Source organism: Varanus komodoensis, unplaced genomic scaffold (genome assembly GCF_004798865.1).
Source record: "Varanus komodoensis strain SLA01 unplaced genomic scaffold, ASM479886v1 scaffold1, whole genome shotgun sequence".
Lineage (NCBI taxonomy): Eukaryota > Metazoa > Chordata > Lepidosauria > Squamata > Varanidae > Varanus > Varanus komodoensis.
The window spans coordinates 20,359,029-20,380,759 of NW_025335268.1; the positions used below are offsets into that span (position 1 = coordinate 20,359,029).

The 21,731-nt window shown below is 39.6% G+C and overlaps 1 protein-coding gene across 6 annotated transcripts in view; it reads right to left on the reverse strand.

Annotated features, from left to right (window-relative positions):
- The window catches only part of PRKD3 (protein kinase D3), a 58,255-nt gene that overhangs the window by 6,149 nt on the left and 30,375 nt on the right, over positions 1–21,731 (reverse strand). For all 6 annotated transcript variants that reach the window (XM_044416919.1, XM_044456387.1, XM_044417165.1 and 3 more), the window contains 13 exons: positions 19,979–20,168; positions 18,404–18,481; positions 16,213–16,396; positions 14,230–14,353; positions 12,839–12,916; positions 10,721–10,997; positions 8,569–8,621; positions 7,378–7,450; positions 4,268–4,374; positions 3,631–3,792; positions 2,869–2,967; positions 1,843–2,110; positions 534–619 (listed from right to left, as the gene is read on the reverse strand). In XM_044416919.1, coding sequence (XP_044272854.1) covers positions 534–619; positions 1,843–2,110; positions 2,869–2,967; positions 3,631–3,792; positions 4,268–4,374; positions 7,378–7,450; positions 8,569–8,621; positions 10,721–10,997; positions 12,839–12,916; positions 14,230–14,353; positions 16,213–16,396; positions 18,404–18,481; positions 19,979–20,168 — 1,779 coding nt within the window. The remainder of the gene's footprint in view (positions 1–533; positions 620–1,842; positions 2,111–2,868; positions 2,968–3,630; positions 3,793–4,267; positions 4,375–7,377; positions 7,451–8,568; positions 8,622–10,720; positions 10,998–12,838; positions 12,917–14,229; positions 14,354–16,212; positions 16,397–18,403; positions 18,482–19,978; positions 20,169–21,731) is intronic.

The following is a 21,731-nucleotide window of genomic DNA, read 5'->3' on the forward strand; positions in this document are numbered from 1 at the left end:
CCTCCATCCAGATCACTGAAGCTCTTTTACAAGTGCTGTGTCCATAATTAAGCTATTCACAATAGAGATGGGAGACCTCTAAGTCACTAACCAGAGTGTAAGGCATAGTACAACAGCCCCTCGTAGAACGTAGCATGGTAGACACAGAGCTCTAAGCTATATGGAATGAGCTAGAGAGTATCCCACATGTTTAGCAGAACAGATTCAGGAGATTTGTCAGAGCAACAAATACATAGAGAAAAGGTAGGTAGAGGTAGTTTCAGGTTTTAACCATTCTATCCCAAGTGTCTCAGCAAGCAGTAGCATACAGACATGTATACCATAGCATCTTAAATGATCCAGTGCATTGGCTCACCCAACTGAAATTGTAATGCTCTTTAGAGTATTCCTCTAACTGATTCAAAGAGAAACACTGTATAAAAAGCTTCCAAGGTCTCAAGTGTAAAAGTGTTCTTAACTATTTCAGTCAGATTATGATTCACCTAATTGGATTGCTAACATAACACAGCAAAACTGGTGTGCATTAAATGTACCTGTAACCAAGGGTGACTAAGTGATTTGTCAACACTGTAACGTTTTCTCATCTTCACTTGAAGCAAATTGTTTATTAAATCAATAGCTGGAAAAGGAAGAAAGAGAAAAAGTAACCAGAATAAATATTTTATTTTTTCTTTCACCCACAATAATACTTCTAACAGAAAACAATAGTTTTAGGTCTAGAAGAGTGACTTAGGAAACAAAGTATTCAAGAGACAAAAGAACACTCAAAAATGCGTCGACAGACAGTAAGTGTGCAAACTATCCTACTCTGATATCAACAGCAAGACTGGTCTTAATGAAGTTGAATTGCATGACTAAATGTGTAGGAACAGGCTGTTTCCTAAGTTCAGATGCTTTCCATACAAGCTGATACTTACCATTCCAACTGTTTTTTAGTTATTCCCTTCAAGACCAGTTTACTATGCCTGGAAGTCTATATTTGATGCAAGATATAGACAGTTGGCCTAAATAATGAATTCCAAATTGACAATTCATATACACCACCAGTGATAGCTAAAACATTACATAAACATACTTGAAACACAAGCAATGTTCCCCTTCTGGGGAAGGTCAGGCTACATGCAGTACCAAGTACACTGTAACTCTAGAGCAAACAAAAACAATTTGGAAAGGGTTGTGTATTAAGAAGCATGTTAGGTGCATTGCACCAAGTGAAAATACTGCAACTAAGAGATCTTTCTCAGCGGATTCAGGGCTGATGACGGCAACTGGATCTTCACCAGTACCTTGGGTCTCTCCCACCTACAGTTGGGAAAACCCTGAATATATCATCTCATACTATCACAGTCCCTAGAGCATACCAGCCGCCAAATGAGGCCACTATTCTTGAAGTAGAAGGCATCCTCCACTTGCTCAATTACATGGATTCCCAGTGGATAGTATTCTGATACTCCCACGGCATTCCCACAGAAGGTCTTACATCAGTGAAGGAAAGTGCTAGCAAAACTAGAAGCTAGTGGAACGAACCAACCCCAGAAACAAACAGCAATACTCATTTCCAGATTAGAGCAGATCACAGAACTCCCTTGGATGGGTTCTGCTGATCTGTTCTTTGTTTCAGGATCCACTAACTTTCCATCAAACTAGAGATAAATCCCACTAACACACAGCCAACTTAGGATACACCCTAATAACAACACTTTCTCCTGCTAACTCACTTTATTGTTCCCAGGTCCCTTAGATCTTAAATGCTATGGCTTATTTTCTAAGATACTAAAATGTTATTCTCCAGAAAATAAAACAGACCAAGACTTGAATCCCAAGTCTCCTTATGGAGCTTACCTTCACTAGATATTTCCTTCCAGGGATTTGGTGGATACATAAATGCTGCATTTTGGATCTGGTCATTTATGTCTTCATCTTCATTAAATGGAAATGTACCACTGAGGCTCACATAGATGATGACTCCCACTGACCACATATCCAAAGATCTATTGTAGCCCTTACTCCTAAGCACCTCTGGGGCAAGATAAGCTGGGGTTCCCACCACAGACCTCCTGAAAGACTTCTCACCAATAATGCGTGCAAAACCAAAATCACACAGCTTCACCTGTAGAACAAACAATCTCTGGTTACATTATTATGCACTCAACATACAAATTCCAATGTCTAAAAGATGCATAGCTGTGATAGCTTTTAAGTTTAAGTAGGTGTAGGGAGTTGTAGAACTATTTTACAAGAAATGCTCACTAGAAAAACAGCACAATACAGTCTACACTACTTATCAATACCAAATGGTTTGATGTGACACTGGGCTGGTTCAAACATAACGCTGAACCATAGCATAGCATTAAGAAAACAAGGCTAGCCTCACACAGAGTGTGCCATTTCATTCAAATACAGCCAAACTCCGATCTTAACCATGGAAAGTGAAAACAAATCAAATTTGAAGCTGGTGTGTGTGAAGCTGGTTTGTTTCCAGTAACTGTGATTAATATCAATCTCAGTTTACAGTTTGGATAGCACAGTAAACTATGAGTAATCAAAGATAAAAGGGAAAGCTTCCAGTCTCCTCTTCATGGCAACAGCAAAGGAAAAGAGGAAAGTATATATAAGCTATGGGGGAGACTAACTCATTCTCATAACACTAAACCACAGCTTCAGACATCTTAAATGCTACAGTTACATCCAGGTTAACCATAAGAAATGATTCATGCTAACAGTTTATTGAGATGCTGACAAATATTGGAAATTCTAAAAAGTTTAAAATGTTACTAAATATACAAGAATACAGGTTTCAGTAACAGCTTCTCCAAAATCTCTAACAAAATGTACAGCCATCAAAATTACTATTCATTCTTTACCCACCTGAGGAAAAGGCTCTGCTGATGCTAAGAGTACATTTTCAGGTTTTAAATCACAGTGCACTATATTCTTAAAGTGTAAATTCCTCAAAGCAACAAGTATCTATTAACAAAAAAGAAACAAGCTTTTTTCAGATTCCTGTAAGTAATAAAGGATCAGACCAAAAAAGTGAATGGAATTATAATGTAGTCCAGGTTTGCCTAAAACCAAGTGCAAGATCTTTAGAAGTGTTTCCAAAGTTCTGCCCCTTCTCTCTTTAAAGAATGAACAGCAGGGGGTAGGGATGAGAATGGGGGCAGGGAACACTAACCAAATTTTACAAGAGGCTGAGTTCAGTATTCAACCAGTTATTTGTGGGAGATGTTTTGCAGCTGTAATAAAGAGAAATCTCAATCTCTTGCCATCCCCAAAGAATATGCAATTAAGCAATCAAGGCTTATATCTCTCTCTTATGGCACACGTATTTTTCCTATAGATGAGTCTGTTGGTGAAAACTTATTTACATCAACCATTCTGAAGTGCAGCAGAAGCATTGTTGTGTCTGAGATTCTTAGCACATTATGATTTACACATATCTTTTGGAAACAATTCAAAAGTGCAGTATATATACCCTGCTCAAATCAGGTCAAATGCCTTTGGAAAAACACACATGATTAAACTCGGCTAAGGCAAAGAATGCCCTTCATTATATTAAATGCTTCTTTCATATAAACAGAAGGTGGCAGAGAATAAGAATACACCAGCCATTACAAACAGCAGACCCACCTGGGTGACCATGAACTTGGTAATTCTTTCTGGAAGCCGGCTTTTTTCACTGGAGAGAATCATTTCCAACATATCACCATGAAGTTTTTCCATCACAACAAAAACTCTTTCTGGAGTTTCAAACATACATTCCAGGTTTACAATCCCAGGATGGTGCAAATTCTAGGAAAATATTTAATACTGACATGAACAACATATGTAGTACAAGTCAAGGAACATTTATTTCACAAAGAAACAGTTTTGTCAAGATAGTACGCATGCTTTATTGTTCTAAAAGCACTTGAGAGCTTCAGCTATGGGCAATACAGAAATGGTGGTGGTGGTGGTGTAATCCCTAGCAATATTTATAGATACACTATATACACAGTAGTTCTTTTATGGATTTTCTGTGCAGTACAAGAGGTTACTTAACAGGAGTATTGAAAATACAAATGTAAAAACAGGTACCAAGAATTTGTTCCTACCCATATGAGTAATGATCAAATAGACACTATGTATTCCAGACTATGATAACATAGCCTTCTTTCAAATAGTCACTATGTAGAATTTGAGCCTCGAACTGTTCGGCCAACCTACAAGGTGGCAAGAATAAATCAATTTATTTGATATAAGAAACAGATTCAAATAATCTTTGTACCTGCAAAATGGCTACTTCATTGCGCAGTTGACTTTCCTGTTTTGTAGGGAATCTCATCTTATCAATGACTTTAATCGCCACATCCCTTCCAGTCTTCCTATGCTTTCCTACACATGCAAAACAGACAGAAAAAATGAAAAGAGAAAACATTAAGTGTCTGCAACCTATTGAAAATGAGAGAATTTAAAGGTAGCCTTTCTCACAGAGAGGAAGGAATTGGAAATAACATGTCATAATTAACACTGAAAGCTGAAAAAAATACTGGTCCTGTACAAATATTTAAACTGTTCACATGATAGCAGACTTGGATCATATTCATTTGCTCTTACCCCACCTGACATCTGCATGCTGTCTATCCCTATGGCCTGTGCACTACAAAATCATGACATACAACAGCCTACAGCCATTAAATGCAAATTTGCTGTCCAGTGCATGAATGTCAGGAGAAGACATGGGTGCGGTGGAGCAGCTTATTCCTACTCACAATCCCAAAAGAGATCAGCTCTGTACTAAAGTTCACACCACATATACCTCCTGATTTGTTCATCTGAAGACTCACCATAAGATCACAAGCCTTACAGGTCCAAGTTGAGAAGGAGAGGTGGGGAAGCCTTTTTCAGTCCATAAACAGAAAAGAATTACTAGAAGGTAAGCTGGTATGCCACTTCACCAATACCTGGCAAGTCTTAGTCACATTATGTTTAGACTATTGCAATGCACTCTGCATGCAGTTACCTGTGAAGAGTGTTTAAAAGCTATTTTGTTGGGCATTCATGGAAGGGTTTTCTACTGTTTCACTTCCAAACAGTATGATCCATTCCCTCAAGAATGCCTCCTCTCTTGATTTTTAGAAAGGATGTGAAGTCATCACTGTAATTAGCCTTTCAAATTCTATGGTTCTTAAAATGCTTGTTATTGTAATGCCCTTATTTTTATTGTGTTGGCATTTTTAAATTGCTTTGCCCAAATCAGTATATAAAAATTAATAAAAATATGAAAGTTGCTCTATCAACAAAATATAACAGGTATAATCATAGACTGTAGTTAAGGGCAACCTGATTCCCTTCAAATGTACTTAACAATTCAATAGGGAAGAGAATTTCAGATGTTGCTCCGTGTGAAATTCTATAGAACATAACTAATTTCAGTAACAGATTCAATGTGCAAAGAGGCTTGATTCCACTCAAATTTTTAGCCAGTCACCTGGAAAATAAAATAACTTTTATTCTACTACTACAGATTAGAAACGTTGGCCAAGAGAATACTGTCTGTCCATAGATACCCAGTGAGTTATTTAAAAAGTTAAGATTTGGAGCATCCAGCTTCTCCTTACAGCACAATTCTAGTTGTTGGCACAATAATCCTTAGTAAAACAGATTGTGGAATAAGCATACAAGAACCTTGCTATTCAACTCCAATATGCTAATACAGTCATTAAACAGAAATGGGAATCTAAGAACAGAAGAAACACCTGTTTAAACAAACAGCTGACCAGTCTATTTGAGGTGTGCACAAAATATACATACAGGGATATAGAAAATACTACAAGAACACTGCACTACTAGAGGCCAAGCTAGACCTCACCTGGAGCGCCTTATTCAGTACTGGTGGCTCTGTTAGTCAGGGGACAGTAACTGGTCTAGAAGAAAGTTGCAAGCAGAAAGAACACTTGCCTTAAAAGTTTAAATACAAATAATATGTACAAACATTTATGTTTAATGTTCACCGAAGTAAAAGACAACTTATCAGGTGCACAGCTGACATTCCACAAGGCAGCAGGAGAGGCAACTTAAATTGGAAGGAAATTTGTTAAAACTTGGTAAAAGACTAAGACAGATAGCAGCTGTTGTAGCTTAAACTAGAAGGAAGCAAGATTGTCCAAGCTGTGCTGCTGAGGAATCAGTGGGCAGGTACACACAGCACAAGCAGCCATGGCAAAATCTTATCCCTGTGGGTCTCTTGTATCATCTGGACCCAGTTTCAGAGTTTGTGCATGGTAGGATTAGTTTCTGAAAGCAGGGAGGAAAAAAAATTACTTGTTCTAAGGCTTCCATGCTTTGCTATGACCTCTCCAGTTGCCTGGATCCAGCATTGCCATTTTACCATTGTTGGTATGGAAACACGGCAGATTCTCTTGGCAAGAGCAGATGCAAAAGTGGCCACTTCCATCCTTCAATTGCTACTGCCCTCAGCCCCCAAGCAACAAATTGCTTGCTTTATTCCCACTAGCCAAGCAATGTGCTTGTATTCCTGTTTACATTCAGAAAGAGGGAGAAAGTGGCTAAATGAACAGAGGGAGAAAAGGAAAATCATGGTAAAAGTGTTTATTATGATTTAACAAACATTTCTTGAGGGACTGCAGTGTTTAGGGAGCATGGCAGAGATGTAGGTATACATAGGAGAGGGAAGGGGGAAACTCTCTTCAGGACCATGGTGGACCAGTCAGGAAGATGCCACTGTGGTCCAAGGCAAAAATAGGGAAAGGGCAAGTATTTTGTTCATGGGGGCTGCTGGGATGCGTGGTGAAGCTGGGAGGATGGAGTGGGGAGCTGGGAAACCATACTGCCTGGGTAACCACATGATTGTTAAGTCTGGGCAAAAATCTGCATGCTGTAGAAACAGTACAGGGCTGTTTGCTGTACCGTATGAACACAGCCAGTCTGTTAGAACTGTGAGAACTCTTTCTAACCCTGGTAGCTGCCAAGATGATTTTGAACATGGAATTGCAAAAAAGCAAACCAGGCAAGTTAGACAGTGAAATCACATGTTTAGAAAGTTGCTCCATCTAGTTATTAAAGATGGCTACACAAACTGGCAGCAGCTCTCTTGGGTTTCAGGCACATAGCTTTCCAGCCTTACCTAGAGATGCAAGAGGTTGAATCTGGGCCCTTCGGCATGCAAAACATATGCTATACTGCTAAGCTACAACCTCCATTATTGCTCTCAATGTCCCTCATTGTTTGGCCTCTCTCATTATTTCTGTAATCACTTATGTTTTTATAGTAAATACCCATGTTTGTTTTTTATCTCAATTTTTCAGAGGAAAAATACACAAAAGCCACAAGTCTCTTCACAAGTCTGCAATTGCAATAATGTTTATTCAAGCTTACCTCCATACACAATTCCAAACTGACCAGAACCAAGCACTTCATCAGCAAAGATCTGATATACCGAACTGATATCCTGTAGAAGGGAAAGGTGTAGGCAGCAGAAAGTAAGCATTAAACCACTTGAGAATTTCAGATCTGGATGATAACTGAGGTTAGACACTAAGAAATCAAAAACTACACTACATGCACACTAAAAGGATGGAGGAAAAAGATTGTGACAATCCTTTTAAGGTAGGTTCTGTCTGTTTCCACCTACAGCAATTGTTAACTACTGCTACTACTATTTACCATAGATAGTGACATGCTTGGCAAGAAGGGGAAGAAGGAGAGATTACATAAAAATGGCATGGTTTTCACTCCATGGCAATGTGTATTCCAAAAATGTGTCTCCAGCTACATCCTGCCTGAGGAAAACCCCAGTCTTCTAGGCAGCATGGGGAAACTGTGAAAATGTTGGAGGGGGTCTGAGAATATTCAGGGCAACAACAACAACAACAAATCTAAAAAGTGATATACTCATGACCCCCGTTTGATGGGAAAAAAACTCTTCACGTCTTTGCTTTTCAACTGACAGTTCACTAACTAACAGCTCTCAAGTATGCACAAAGCAAGACACATGCAGCCCTGCTTGCTCAATGGCCATGGATGGCGCCTACTGCATTTTGACAGCAGACACTGACCAGGGAATTGATGAAGCAAGCTTCCATTAATTAGTTTCCTTGTAGGGTGCAGTTTTTTTAAAGGCAAACCAAACTGCACGCATTTGTGTCACACATATGCACATACCCCAATAGTGTAAAGAGCCAGTGATGGTTCTAAAATGCTATTTGGGCATCAGTGAAACACTGTTACTGATAGTGTCATCGAGCTCCAGGCAGGGAAAAACATGAGCGAAATGATGTCATGACTGGATCAGAGCAGAAGAAATAAAATGGAGCTACAGTGCAGGACCCTGGGTTACTAAGATGGGCTGGGGAAGATGGGAAGAACAACCCACAGTAAGCCCAATCATCTGCTGGGCACACCATGGGTTATTCCACAGACAACCCATACTATACAATTCATTTACAAGCCACTGTCATGCAAACTGTCCCATTATGACTTTCATTTTTTATTATTTTGATACAAAATGACCATCAGAGGATGATAGATAACTGTCTATGTACAAGAGTATTACACTTTGTGACTTACCACATTTTCTTGGATCTGGCAATTTGAAACCGAAATGCTGACAGACAATTCTTCTGCAATGAAAAAGCATATGTGTTTTAAATGTGGAGGCAATATGACAGTAAAAAACCAATGAGCTACAAGCAACATTTAGCAGACAAGTGGCATTTGAAATTTAGCCCTAGCTCCCTCTTCGTGTCTTTAGCTGCTTGTTTGAGCCACGCAACCCACAAACTGCAAGGTTCCCTAGCTCCAATGCCAACAGCACCAGACTCCTCACTTCCTTAGGCAGTATAGAATATTTTTCTTCAGCTCTGTAGTAAACTTATTGCACATGTCCCCCTTGTTCTCCAACTACATGCTCTCCTTCAGTCTGTGCTCCTCAAGAACTAAAAGGCTTGCGTATGCCCATTTGTGACGTACAAAATGCAGCAAACACAAGCACAGCCCAAACCACAGAAAATACTGTGCCTAGCATCTGTGCCAAAGGCTCAACCCAGCAATCTCTTATCAGTTCCAGACTACCATATTGGTCTTGCAGCTCCAACACTACTCTTTTGGAAGTTAAGCTCTGCCACTGCTTCCTTTATTAATGTTTGATCAAAGACCCTCTCCTTGTCAACCAACATCCAATTCTTGTAGATTTTCACTTTTCTAGCAGTTTTTCATACATGATTTTCTCCACATTCTCTGTCCTGGTCATCTTCTCTATTCATCTACCCTAGTTCAGGGCCACACTGTCCAAGGAGCTGGTTTTAATATCAGGACTAAACCTACAGTTCCCCCATTTCCTCCACAGAAAGAAGCCCAGTTTGTGTTTCCACCACACCGGCCTTATTTTACAGGTTCCTTTCCTCTCCTATCCCTGCACACTGCCTATCAGAAAGAAGGCAGAAACTGTGAGCAAGACAAAGGAATAGAAGAGGAGGAGGCGAGGAGACTACCCAGTGACCAAATCCACCTGACAATGTTTTGTGGTATCTGCTGACAGATTTCAAATAAGAAGTGCTTGTAGACTCCAAATTATTGCCCACTCCTAATCCAAACACTTGATTACTTCACAGGTTTAGCCAAAAGCTGTAACAGATATAAAGAGAGAGCATTGAAAGACATGGTTTGAAGAGACAATGCTAGCATAACAAGGCCTCCTCTGACCATGGCACTGAAAGGACTATTGTACTATAATGTTGATACTTTGATAGACTTGAAATATTTATATGGTTTATATTGTCATGTCTGGATATTGATGTATTTACCACTAATATCCTAGTGATTAGGGTTAGTTAGCAAAAGATGTATTTAAAAAATGAGCCCAATTTTGTGACAGCTTACTTCTGAAAGAAATGGGTTTTCATATATTTAGGGATTTTTTTGACTTCTAATGTCTCTTAACTCTATAATCTCTATAATCTGGATATATCATGAAATGCATTTGATAAATATATTATTGTAGTTTTGTCAATATATCCATTTGTTTACTCTCTTCATAAACTGCTTTGAGTATCAATTGAAAAGGCACCATATAAATAAACAGGAAGAAGAAGGATACTAACTATGAATGGCGCACTATCCAGTTTCCCATGTAAATTAAGCTTTAGTGGCTATGTATGTAGAACTGACACACCATGAACTCAAGGTCCCTGATGGCCACACTAACATACTAAAGCCACATGTAAAGCACTTGGGAGTTTAACACAGAATCAGCCATATCAATTACTGCAAGGTTAAACAATCATGGCTCTGAGTAGGATACATGTAAAATACTACTGAAGAAAGCTCTATCTCACATAAGATCCTTGCAACAAGTATCAAGTACCCATTTGGAGTGGCAGGAAGGATAATTCCCCAGATACCAAATGTTTAAGCACCAAGCAACTTTTTTAGGTGAGGGAGATCTGAGTTTTCAAAAACGTAATTTACTATTAAATGGAAGAAGCCAAATATTAAGCTAATAGAAAGGGTGACAGAAAAGTTCAACAAAGAATTTACTATTCATACTGTAAGTCAAAAGAAATGCTAGAACTGGACTAATATCAATAATGAAGATGATGTGATCACTCATGCTCCCCACTAACACTGTCAGCCATTACACAGAATACAGAACTTTGCTAAACCAGGGCCAATTTCTTAGCAGTTCATGATGAAGAAGAAGTAAGTGTTCTTCTGCTCTTACTGTGGTCTTTCCCTTGGCCTGCAGCAGTGCAAATGCTAGCCTGAGGTGTGACTGGCATCAAAGCCTGACGAATAGCTTTCTCCCAGCTCTGTGCGACATCCAGTCCAACGCCAGTGGCAGCTAAAACAGGGTTGTGGTGGCTGCTGCCATTGTTCTCACCAACAAAGTACACCATTGTGTCAGTTATTATTTCAAAGCAGTGAGGGTTGCTGCCCTGCACCATGTTAGAGAAATCCCGTGGCTGAGTCACCTGAAGAATTTCAGAAAGTGGAATCTCCTAAAGGAAATAGAAAAGTGTTAAACACAAAAAAGGAAGGGTGTGCAACAACAACAACTTGTGTGAGTCTGAGTCACAGCTATGAGAAAATTTCAGTAGTATGGCACTCAACTAGGAAGGTGTGGCTTGCATTGAGTGGTGCTGGTTCCAGTCCCTCTTTTCTGCCCCAAAGCGTTCCATAAATATTTCAGTAAAAAAGATCAACCAATGAAGTTTTGCTCAGGATTCAGCTGGGGTTTCCCCCTCAGATTATGAGACATTGGGCCAAACTACGGACTACATGCTGCCCACAAGGTTCTCTCATGTGCTCATCAGATGCCTTACGCACTGTCCAAGTTACCACCACTGATTTTGCCATGCCAGAGTTGCAGCTGAAGCTAGCATCCTCCCAACAGTCACCAATGTTGCCAGTTGGCTCTTTGGGGCCCATAATGAGCCATTCAGCCAGGCAGTCCGGTCCCCAAATGTGGAGGCCACTGCATCATCTGGCAGGTAACTCTGACAGCAACACCCAGAAGGCTGGCTACAGACAGCACCAAGAAGATCATGCACTCTGGCATGCTCTACAGTCAGCCTGCTGGATTCTTTCTTGTATTCCTGCAGCTGAGAAAGTTCCAAAAAGATGTAAGAAGTAGACAGAATGGCTGGCTCACAGGAGCAGAGTAACTACAGTGAGAACTTTTGAATGTGTGGAACAGCATATGCAAGAAAATGAAGGGATGAATGAAGGAGGAAGAGAGAAGATGCTTGGACACATGTGAAAGAGAACATGAAAACATGAAAGATAATCATGAATGGAGAGAGAACAAGGGGAAAGAGGAAAGAAAGAAAAGAGCATACCCACTCACTTTTGTTTTTGGTTCCATCCACTGCCATTATGTGACTCTCAGTCACCTTCCCATGATGGAATATAGCTTCAGCCCCGAAAAGATTACCCACCTTGAGTTATGTTGGGGTACAGAATCTCAGGGGCTCAATCTGCCCTCCTAGGCTCCCAATCTGAACTTTTGGGGTCCCCCAAATAGCATGCTCCATTCATTTTCCTTGACCGCCAATTGTTTGGTGGTTTTCCAGGTTTTGTGCAGTTTTCCCCATTCTAAAAGGTTGAAATATCTCTTCTAAGGCTTAGTTACTGGATATAAGAGCTTTAAACTAAAATATGCTGGCATTTTTGGCTATGACCCCTTTTCAGTCCCTGGGAGCATCTCCAAAATGATATTTAGGCCTGCGGCCGAATTAAAGTTCTGCACCGAAACATTACAGGTGTCTGCTGCATCCATCCTTTTCCTCAGCATCACTGCTAGAATGCTAATGACCTGACCTATTTTTTTGGAATCACTGTGCTGTATCCAATGAGAACTGCTCCACAGGTCCTCTGCAAACAGGTGTGGATGCCATATTTTCATTTTTATAGCCTTCCAAATGCTCTCTTTTGAGCTATGGCATGAGCCAGGACTAATTTTTTTGCATGCACACAATCACATATATGTACACACACAAACACAAGTCTTTACTTCTATTTTTCCCAATTCTGGTATCAAAGGGCACAAAATATCTAAATATAGCTGTGTTCTGTAGTGCACAAATAAGCAAATAGAAAAACTGTACACTGGAGACACAGTGGAACTTCATCAAAATGCTAATGATTGTAAACATATATCCTAGTTTCAACTAAATTAAAAAATAATCAGATGAAAAAGCAGGAAATGACGGGAGCCAGCCTGAGATGAAGTAACAGTAGAAAGGTGGAATTTTAATACATATATTAATACATATTAATACATAATATTAATACATTAATAACTGTATTAATAAGGGATTGGATTTGCAACATTATTTACCTTGTAATACTTTGTCCCAGATTCATTCTGAAATAGCGTAAGACATTTGCTATCCAGTCTCCAGTAATGTCTTTTTCTCTACAATGAATACAGAAAGATTTCTCATTAAGATGTAGCTAGAACCTTCTATTTGAATTGGCCCTGGAAGTTTCAACAGCATTTACTTCTACTTGAGCTTATACCTTTAAGGTAAGTCTATCAATTATACTTATAAATACTGCATACTTTTAGATAATGCCCAATCCTGATCAGGATCAGTTTCCCAGCACATGTTGTGTCCCTTTTTACACAAGAAACTAACCTGACCTCATATCCTATATCAGCGGCAGTAGGTACTGCAGTAGATACTGCATTTCCAATATTTTGGCAAAGGGCTTGTGTTAACTGTTAACAGGCAAGGTTACCTGAAGGATCATCTCCTTCCATATGAACTGATCAGACTCTAAGATCAACCACAGCAATTCTTGTGCAGAAGTTCCTGCCAAAGTCATGTGGGTAGCTACTAAGATAAGGGCCTTCTCTACTGTGGCAGCCCAACTGGGAATGATCTTCCCAGAGAGGTTCTACTGGCATATACCATGAACCCTTTCTAGCACCAGGTAAGGATATTTTTATTTTCCCAGAAATTCTAGTTTCGATCTGTTTCAAATCCTTTATTTTAAATCATTATACTGCTGCTAGATTTTACTCTGGCTTATTTCTATTTTATACCACAGTATAAACTTTTATAGTGTGTTGTAGGTTATTTTTATGCTTTTAATTGTTGTGAAACACCCAGAAAGCATAGGCTATTGGGCAGGATGTAAATGGAATAAACAAATCAAAGACTCCACATGGCATAGAAGACTGCTATATGGATCAAAACAGGCAGGAGAAGGGTGGACAAAGGAAACAAAATTCTGGCCCGATTGCACCTCGAAGGCTAAGTTGGGAGCCTTGCCTTGGAGAAACTTAGATCAGGCTGTAGTGCCAGGAAAGTGAAACAGCCTCTCTCCCAACCTCCTGCCTCACAACCCTTCATTCAAACCACTGCTATCAGCAGTAGAAAAAGTATACAGGACAAGACCAGAGCTCAGAACACTAGAGAGGTGGGGGCAGGGGGTGAGGAACAATTTTACTGCTTGGCACTTGCTGAAATATCCTACTTAATTTGACAGGCATGTTGCTATCCTATTTCGAAGCAGGTCTGTGATGGCTATGCTCCTGAGCCCAGCAAGCACAAGGGGTTCTGTTGGTCGTTTTGGCAGACAGCTCATCAACAAGCACCCAGGGATGTTTTCTCCTTTCATAGCGGACAGTGACAAACCCCTGCCTGCTCTCACAAAGCTACCATGCTGAATTATTGTCCTTTCTGAGGGTTTTAAAGCAGAATACTTAGTTTAATGACTGACCAGGTTGTCTCTGCTAGTGTAATGCACCATCCAGCCTTCCTTCACCATTGTACTGCTCTTCCTCTTCGTGTGCTTGACTGACTGCACAACCCTCATTAATGGAATATTATTGCTTGTCGATGGGCTGTTGAAAAAAGAAATACACTATTCTAATCATACAGATTCCATCACATCCAAAAATGGTACTATAAATTCAGGGCAAGTTTTGAGGAAAGAGTATCTCCTTGCTCATAAATTCCACCCTGACAACGATCTTCTGAATACAGCCATCGTGATGCAGGCCACATCTGCTATGAGCATTTGGTTCAGAGGAGCTTTTGCTATCACCCTCTCCAGGATCAGGCAAAATCATTTTACCATGCTGAGGGACTACACTCCAAAGTCTCAGGTGCGTCCCTCAAAGTCCTTTGCAACATGACAGAAGATGCCAAGGTGCACCAGTTACCTCTTGTATAGCAAGCACTAGCAATGCCCGAGTTGTCCTCTAATATTCTCTGCAACACAGAAAGAATTCCTAGGAGCATCCTTTTGATCCTGTGCTGCATCTACATTCATCAACCATTTTGTGCAGGAGCAGGAGTGCTCTTAGGGTGCTTGCACACTTTGGCCATCTGTATTTCTTATGACCTCAAAGATCCTCAGATCTTCATGCTTCTACATGAAGTATGCAATAATGGGGAAATGGTTTAATGTACCTGGCTGGGATAAAAGTGAGCACAATTGATTGAGTGACCGATTGATGGATGAAACATTAAGAAGCCACTTTTTGCTCCAGTACTAGGACCCTACATAATGCAATGGCAGACAAAAATGTATCCTGAAGTAAGATGAGTGTATCTTAAGCTTGTAACAACCCCACCACAACTAAGTTACTAAAAGTTTCCTCACCAATCCAAAATATAAACAACTTAGCATCTTTCCCACCAGAAAATAGCAAAGGAAAATGAAAAGCCTATCCTAAAATAAAAGCAATCTTCCTGTGTTCCTCTGTCTTTTGCATGCAAGATAGGATCCTATCCTGCATGATATCCATTAGGAGAAGGGCTCCCACCACTTCCACTCTGATATCCATGGGAGGAAAGAAGAGACATAGGGTAAGAAAGATGATGCCAATGAAGGCCTTGCACTCTGATTCCCTTTTTTTTCCAGCCCAAATCCTCACTATTATGGAGAAGCAGCACACAGCAGGCCAATGGGAATTTGATCTTAGGCAAACAGATAGCACTTTCGCTGAACAAAGTGCTTTATAATCGTTCCTTTCCTTTTCATAATATCTCTGCGAAAACTGCTGCTTATTATTTCCATTTTACAGCATGGAAGTGAAAATTAAAGATTCCATTCTTAAGGCTACATGAGTCCATGACTAAGAATCAATCCAAATTTAGTTCTTTATCTAATAAACTACATGGGTTCGCCTCTTTTTTTAAAATGTTACAAGTTATCATTCACCCTGGTACATACATAAGAAAAAATACAAAGTATCCCTTTAGAAATTACATTTAACATGAAGTTGTTTCTTTCAGATTAACTTCCAAATACACACAAAAGTGCCAAATTGATTCCTTATGTAACTCCATTTTAATCAATTAACTTGCATTAGGATTGGAATTAGTTTGGCCTAAGGTCAAGAGAATAAAGTAGTCCTATAAATCTAGGTCAACATAGCATTTTCCATCAACTATTCTATACAGCCAACCATTCTTCACTAATTTTATTATTTCCAGGTTGACTATCAAGAGGCGGCTCAACTTCTGAAAAGGGCATGCTTACATGCTTCTGCATTCATCAGTTCTGTTAATTTTCCAGTTTTTCCCTTCTGCTCAAGACTGGAAAATCATGTCTTGTAAAAGCAAGCTAATTCAAAAATGTGAACAGCAAGATTCATTTGGGATTGCACAGAAAAATTCCTTTACTATGGGAACTTAATTCAGAGACATGGACATTCTGTGTGTACTCTCCTTGTAATGCCTTGATTTCACAAACCTGATGGTTTTGACTGCCTCTTCATCTTTGTCCCCATCAAGATCTGCTGGATCCATAAAAAATATTTTGTCTTCTGGAGGAGAGGGTTCTTCCACATCATCCAAGCCCCTACCACCATCATTATTCATTTCATTGCTGTCAACCTCCATTGGCATATCAATATCTTGACCTGGACTAGCCGGTTCTTATTCCAAAACAAAACACAAAATAAAACAGAGAATCAGTATTTATTTCAGGACAATGGCACAATCTTTTAGCAGACAGTTTTAGCCAGAAAAATCTAATCAGGAAAGATATCAAATTACTGACAACATTACTGATGCACCATTCTGTTTATATGTAGCAAAAGTACAGAAATTCAGCCAAATACAGCCAAGACAGAAGAACTGGCATAAACATTTGGGCGAAGCTTTTTATTTTGCAAAGTCTACTTCATGCTATGCAGGTACTTCCTGACACAGGGCAATTTTCCATCAGTGGAAAGTTGGCATACACACAGTTCTTCCATCTCCTGTGCCAGATGACTCCCTATCCTCTGATGTAACATCATCATGACCAGGTCTTTCCAGGAAAGGGTGTGGACAGGATGGGAATCTGAGAACAGAACTCCCTTACACCTGGTTCATTACCGATGCAAATTCAGTCTAGTTTCCTGCAGCCTCAAGCACACCAGAACTGTGAAACACAGGCAGTCACAACAAGGGATGTTTAGATTTGCTAAATCCATTTCTGTTAAATCTTTTCCGCATACCAAGAGGCATCTTTCATTCCATTGTACCTAAAAATTTGTGAAAAAGATTTAACAAAATTTTTTGTTAGAATATTTTGGTATTTCCTAAACTTATATAATGTGTAGTCGCAAAAAATGTACAATCCTCCCATTCACATTTTAGTCTATGAGAGGGGAGCATTTTCATTCATTTTCTACAATTCAATTTGTGCAAAATTTTGGAAACTAAAAAAAAAAAAAATCCTATCCACAAGTCCACTGCAGAATCTGCAGGTCAGATTCACAGAAATCTAAACATGTTTGAAACTGTTGAAGATTTCACTGAAATCCCTAACCACAACTTACTAACACTCTTTCTCTCACACACAGAAAGGGTGGAAGAAACAATCCTATCTCTTAAGGCAGTTGCAGGAACAAAACTACAGAAGAGGAATTTGACATGAACAACTAAATCCTCCACCACTTCATTCAATTAGCTTTAGCAAGTATTCTATTTTAATCACTGCTACACAGAACAGATTGAGGAATGTATAATACTTGACCAAGGACAATCCTAACTGAGACTAGCAATTAAAACAGAGGTGTCAAATATAAGGTTCCACACACCACACAAATTATGAAACCAGGATCAGGGCTAGGAAGCCAATTCCATAAGAGCAAATGTGAGTAGTACAAGGAGCCAAGAAGAAAAGATCAAAATGGCTGAAGCTAATTCTACTCCCCCAACAACAAAAAATTAATGTCTGACTGAAATGGAATTGATGATTTAGAGCCAATTCAGAAAGTAGCACCTTTTTGCTATGAAAAATTGTGCACGTTCCCCATAGCACATCATCTTCTAGATGAGGAATTTGGTCCTTCATCTACAGTTAATACCACAGAATTAAAGTTAAACTTGTACAGCTGCTCCAGACCTGGGACCTTCCAGCTGTATTGGACTATGAATTCCATTATTCCCAGTCAGCATGGTTTATGCTGATTAAGGACAGTGGGATTTGTAGTCCAACATACACAGAGGACACCCAGTTAAGAAAGGTTGCGCTAAGAGAAAGGGAAGGAGGCCTGTGGAAATGGTCCTTTTGCAAAGTCTGTTACCACTCTGAAATGGCTGACCAGGTCAAGAATAAGGAAAGATAAGGGTATTCTTTCTAGCTCTTCCAATCAACCATGCTGAACAGGCCAAGATGCTACTCTGTCACATTTCAGCAAGGGCTTTCAACCATATTTTTCTGTTCTCAAATATTTCATAATAAAATTTGCAAAATACAGAAACAATGTATTAAAATTATATTTATGTCTACCATTCAAACTCTTTTCAAGACCGCTTAGAATGCAATGTAAAAAAGAAGGAACATTAATACTGATATTTTGTGTTGAAAGATGAGAAGTGGCTAAAATTAAAGATTCCAATTTTTATCATTCCATAAATTCTTTACTTTTCCAAGACATGTTTGTTCTTACCTCCATTGAACACTACTTCTCCAAGACAATCTTTAGGTACTTTAGAGGCACAACGTTTGTGACAATTAAACCTGCAATCTAAACAAGAAAATAAAAACTTACATTTTCAGTATTTCAGAAAGAACTCCTGTGAAACATCCCTTACACAGAAGCAAAATTTATCTTCAGGACATATGTGGAAATGATCAGGAAACACGACTTTCTCATTACATCACTGGCATGTTCCTTCTTTTTCAGCTCCAAGTTATTCATTGGAATGATGAGAGGGATGAACAGCTTGATAAGATGCCTTAGTATAAAGCTGAGACACTACCACAGCTTAGCATAACATTAGCACCACCAGTCTCCTAACTACAGTTAAGTTCCCACGTTGCATTTAAGTATTCACATGGTAGCCACTAGTAACAAGGAACTGCATGTAGAAAAGTATGCAAGCTGATGGGAATGCTCCATCCATCTTTGCAGCAAGCACAAAGCTACATCAGGCTGTTGAGAAGCAAACTAAACTCTCAGCCCACCCTCAGCAGGCTAGCAAACCTTTTCAGCAGGCTTATTCACACAGCCAGTTTGCCAACTGTATTTATTTATTTAAAACATTTATATGCCGTCCTTTACAACAGTTGTCTCAGGATGGCGTACAACTAATAAAAGCAATCAATAAAACAATGCAATAAAATAATATATAACCAACAAAATAAATCAAAGTGACTGTTAAACTATTAAAACTACTAAGTTTTAAAATGACATTTAAATAAAAAGGTTCTAAACTGGTGCCAAAAAAAATATAGGCTCGGCACCAGGCAAACCTCTCTGGGCAGTACATTCCACAATCTGGGTGCCACCGCAGAGAAGGCCCTACTCCAAGTAGATGTCCTTTTTACCTCCTTCAGGAGGGTTCCCGGAGCAGGGCCTCTCCCGCAGATCTTAAAGGGCGTGAGGGCATATGAGGAAGGAGACGTTACTTCAGGTATTCTGGTATCCACTATACCTCTCCCACATACACTATTAAAACTCTAAATATATCAAAAGTAAGACACTATACAAATATGGAAATGATCAGCATTGAGGATCTATTAAGGTTCAATTAGACTTCCTAGGAACAGAACTCTGCTGACAAGGCCTTCCTACTGGAAGAGCCATGGGGGAACAGAGGTGATTCTCTCTAACAGTCCCTTCCCACTGCAACCCCATAACCAGGTGTTCCCAAGGGCCAAAACAGTGTGGGAGGTGAGAAGATGTGCTGCAGGAATCCTAAACAGAAGAACTCCATAATGAAACATTTTCACAAAGGTCCCACTTATATGTATTTATGGGAAATTCACAATCCTATGCCTGTCAGTACAGCAGTGTGATGCGACCAACCACTGATGAGATAGGAATTTCTGTGCTGTGTAGAAAAAGATTACGTGGTAAGTTAAAAAAAGAAAGAAAAAGCGTCTGCCCAATAAGGAAAGACAAGAATACTTCAAAGCTTGCAACCCTACTCTCTGAATCGTTTTCATTTGAACATTGGTTTGATGCTTGAGTGTATTCAAAACTTTATTTATAGAGATTAACCATTCTGCTGTAAAATACCTTTACACTGCATTCCTTGGCGAAAGAGGCCCTTGAGAAGCCGTTTGCAGTACTGGCAAATGGTGGGCCGAGTATAAGAATGAACAGCAAAGGTATGTGGAACCTTCACCCGGCAAAGAACCATTTTTTCCATCCATATTGGGCGCCCACTCCAAGAAGGAATCCTCTTACTGGGCTCTGGATGACAACGCTAACAAGAAGATCACACACAGAGAACTTCAGCTCATGAATTCAGATGGTAATCCAAATACAATGAAAACATCATTCTCCAAGTCATTTCACCAGCCTCCTAGCTTTTAAAACCTTTTCAGTCCTTGTTCACCAACAGCAGCCTAAATCTTTATGAAATGAAACACTGTTTCTACTTAAGCTTGGAAAAATTGTGCCTGATGAAGAGCTCTATGTAACACAGAATCCAACATATTGCTGCACCAGTCCTCCTATGAGCTGAAAACAAGAACTTCTCCACCTGTTCTGAGCAAGTTCACCAGTTTAATCCCATAAGCCATGCCCTGTTTAAGCTAAGACCTGCCAACACTGCTTAAGGTCCATGTACAATGACCACCAGGCAGTGCTTTATTCCTTGAATGAGAGATGTATGCATTCAGGCCTAAGTAAAGTCACACCATCTAATCTGGAAGCCTTTAATGTTGTTTTGGAAACAGTTTTGTACTTTAGTATCACTGCAACCTCTGCACAAATGAACAGAATTGCCTGCAACAAGACACTGCAGAACTGTCAACTTTTCCTTTTACATTCAGAGTATAATTATGCATGTTCTTATAGTCTAATTTTGCACAATATTTTCTAGCTAAGCCTCAGCTTGAGTTTGTGTAAGACTTCAGGTGTGATCCTACATATGTCTGCATTCTAAAAAGTCTCACAACTCCTACTATTCCATAATTAGCATGGCTGGCAAGGGAATGCTGGGCATTGTTTTAAAAAAATCTATCTAAGCATGCATAGGATTGTCATAAATATACTTCAAGTAGACCCCTTGAAAGCAAGTGAACCCAACTAGCTTGTCAAGTTCCATTGATTTCAGTGAGTCTGCTCCAAGGGTGATTAAGTCTGAATCCTACCCATATTGATAAGGAGTTTAAGTATAAATACACAAACAATACCAAGAAGGCAAAACAAATATGCAAGCATACACAAGATTCAGTACGAGTCGGGGGCAAGTGAAAAGGGAAAGACTGTGGATGAAATCCAGTATGGATTGAGCAGAAGACAAGCTTACACAATGGATCTGTATCGTCTCCTCCTCCTCCTCCTCCTCCTCCTCTATACTGTTGTGGAATGCAGGCAATCATCTGAAATTGAGTGAGGCTGTCTGACACCACATTAAAAAGTTCCCAATATTTTGGCAATATTCTCTCTCCTACTGCAGTCCTGTCTTATCTCACAATGTTCTATAGCTTCTGACCCTCTGGAGAAGCCAGTGAGAGACATGAGGGGCTACAGTGGGAAGAAGGAAAAGGGAAAGACCTACTGTATGAGCTTGCCTTCTACTTCTGTAACACTGGCTTTTACCCAGTGATTATACCAGAAGAGGCCTTGCATCAAATACAAAAAATGATCAGCAGCAGCTATGGTGTCAGAAAGGGTTTCTGCCCCATCATGTTAAGTATAGAGCTTACTAGAGTTTTCCTTCAGAAAAGACATCACTGCAGATGCCCAAAGGCACCCTTATTACTTCATAGATTTAAACGGTTTTTGTGCTTACTATTTTTAAATAACACCTTTTGATATT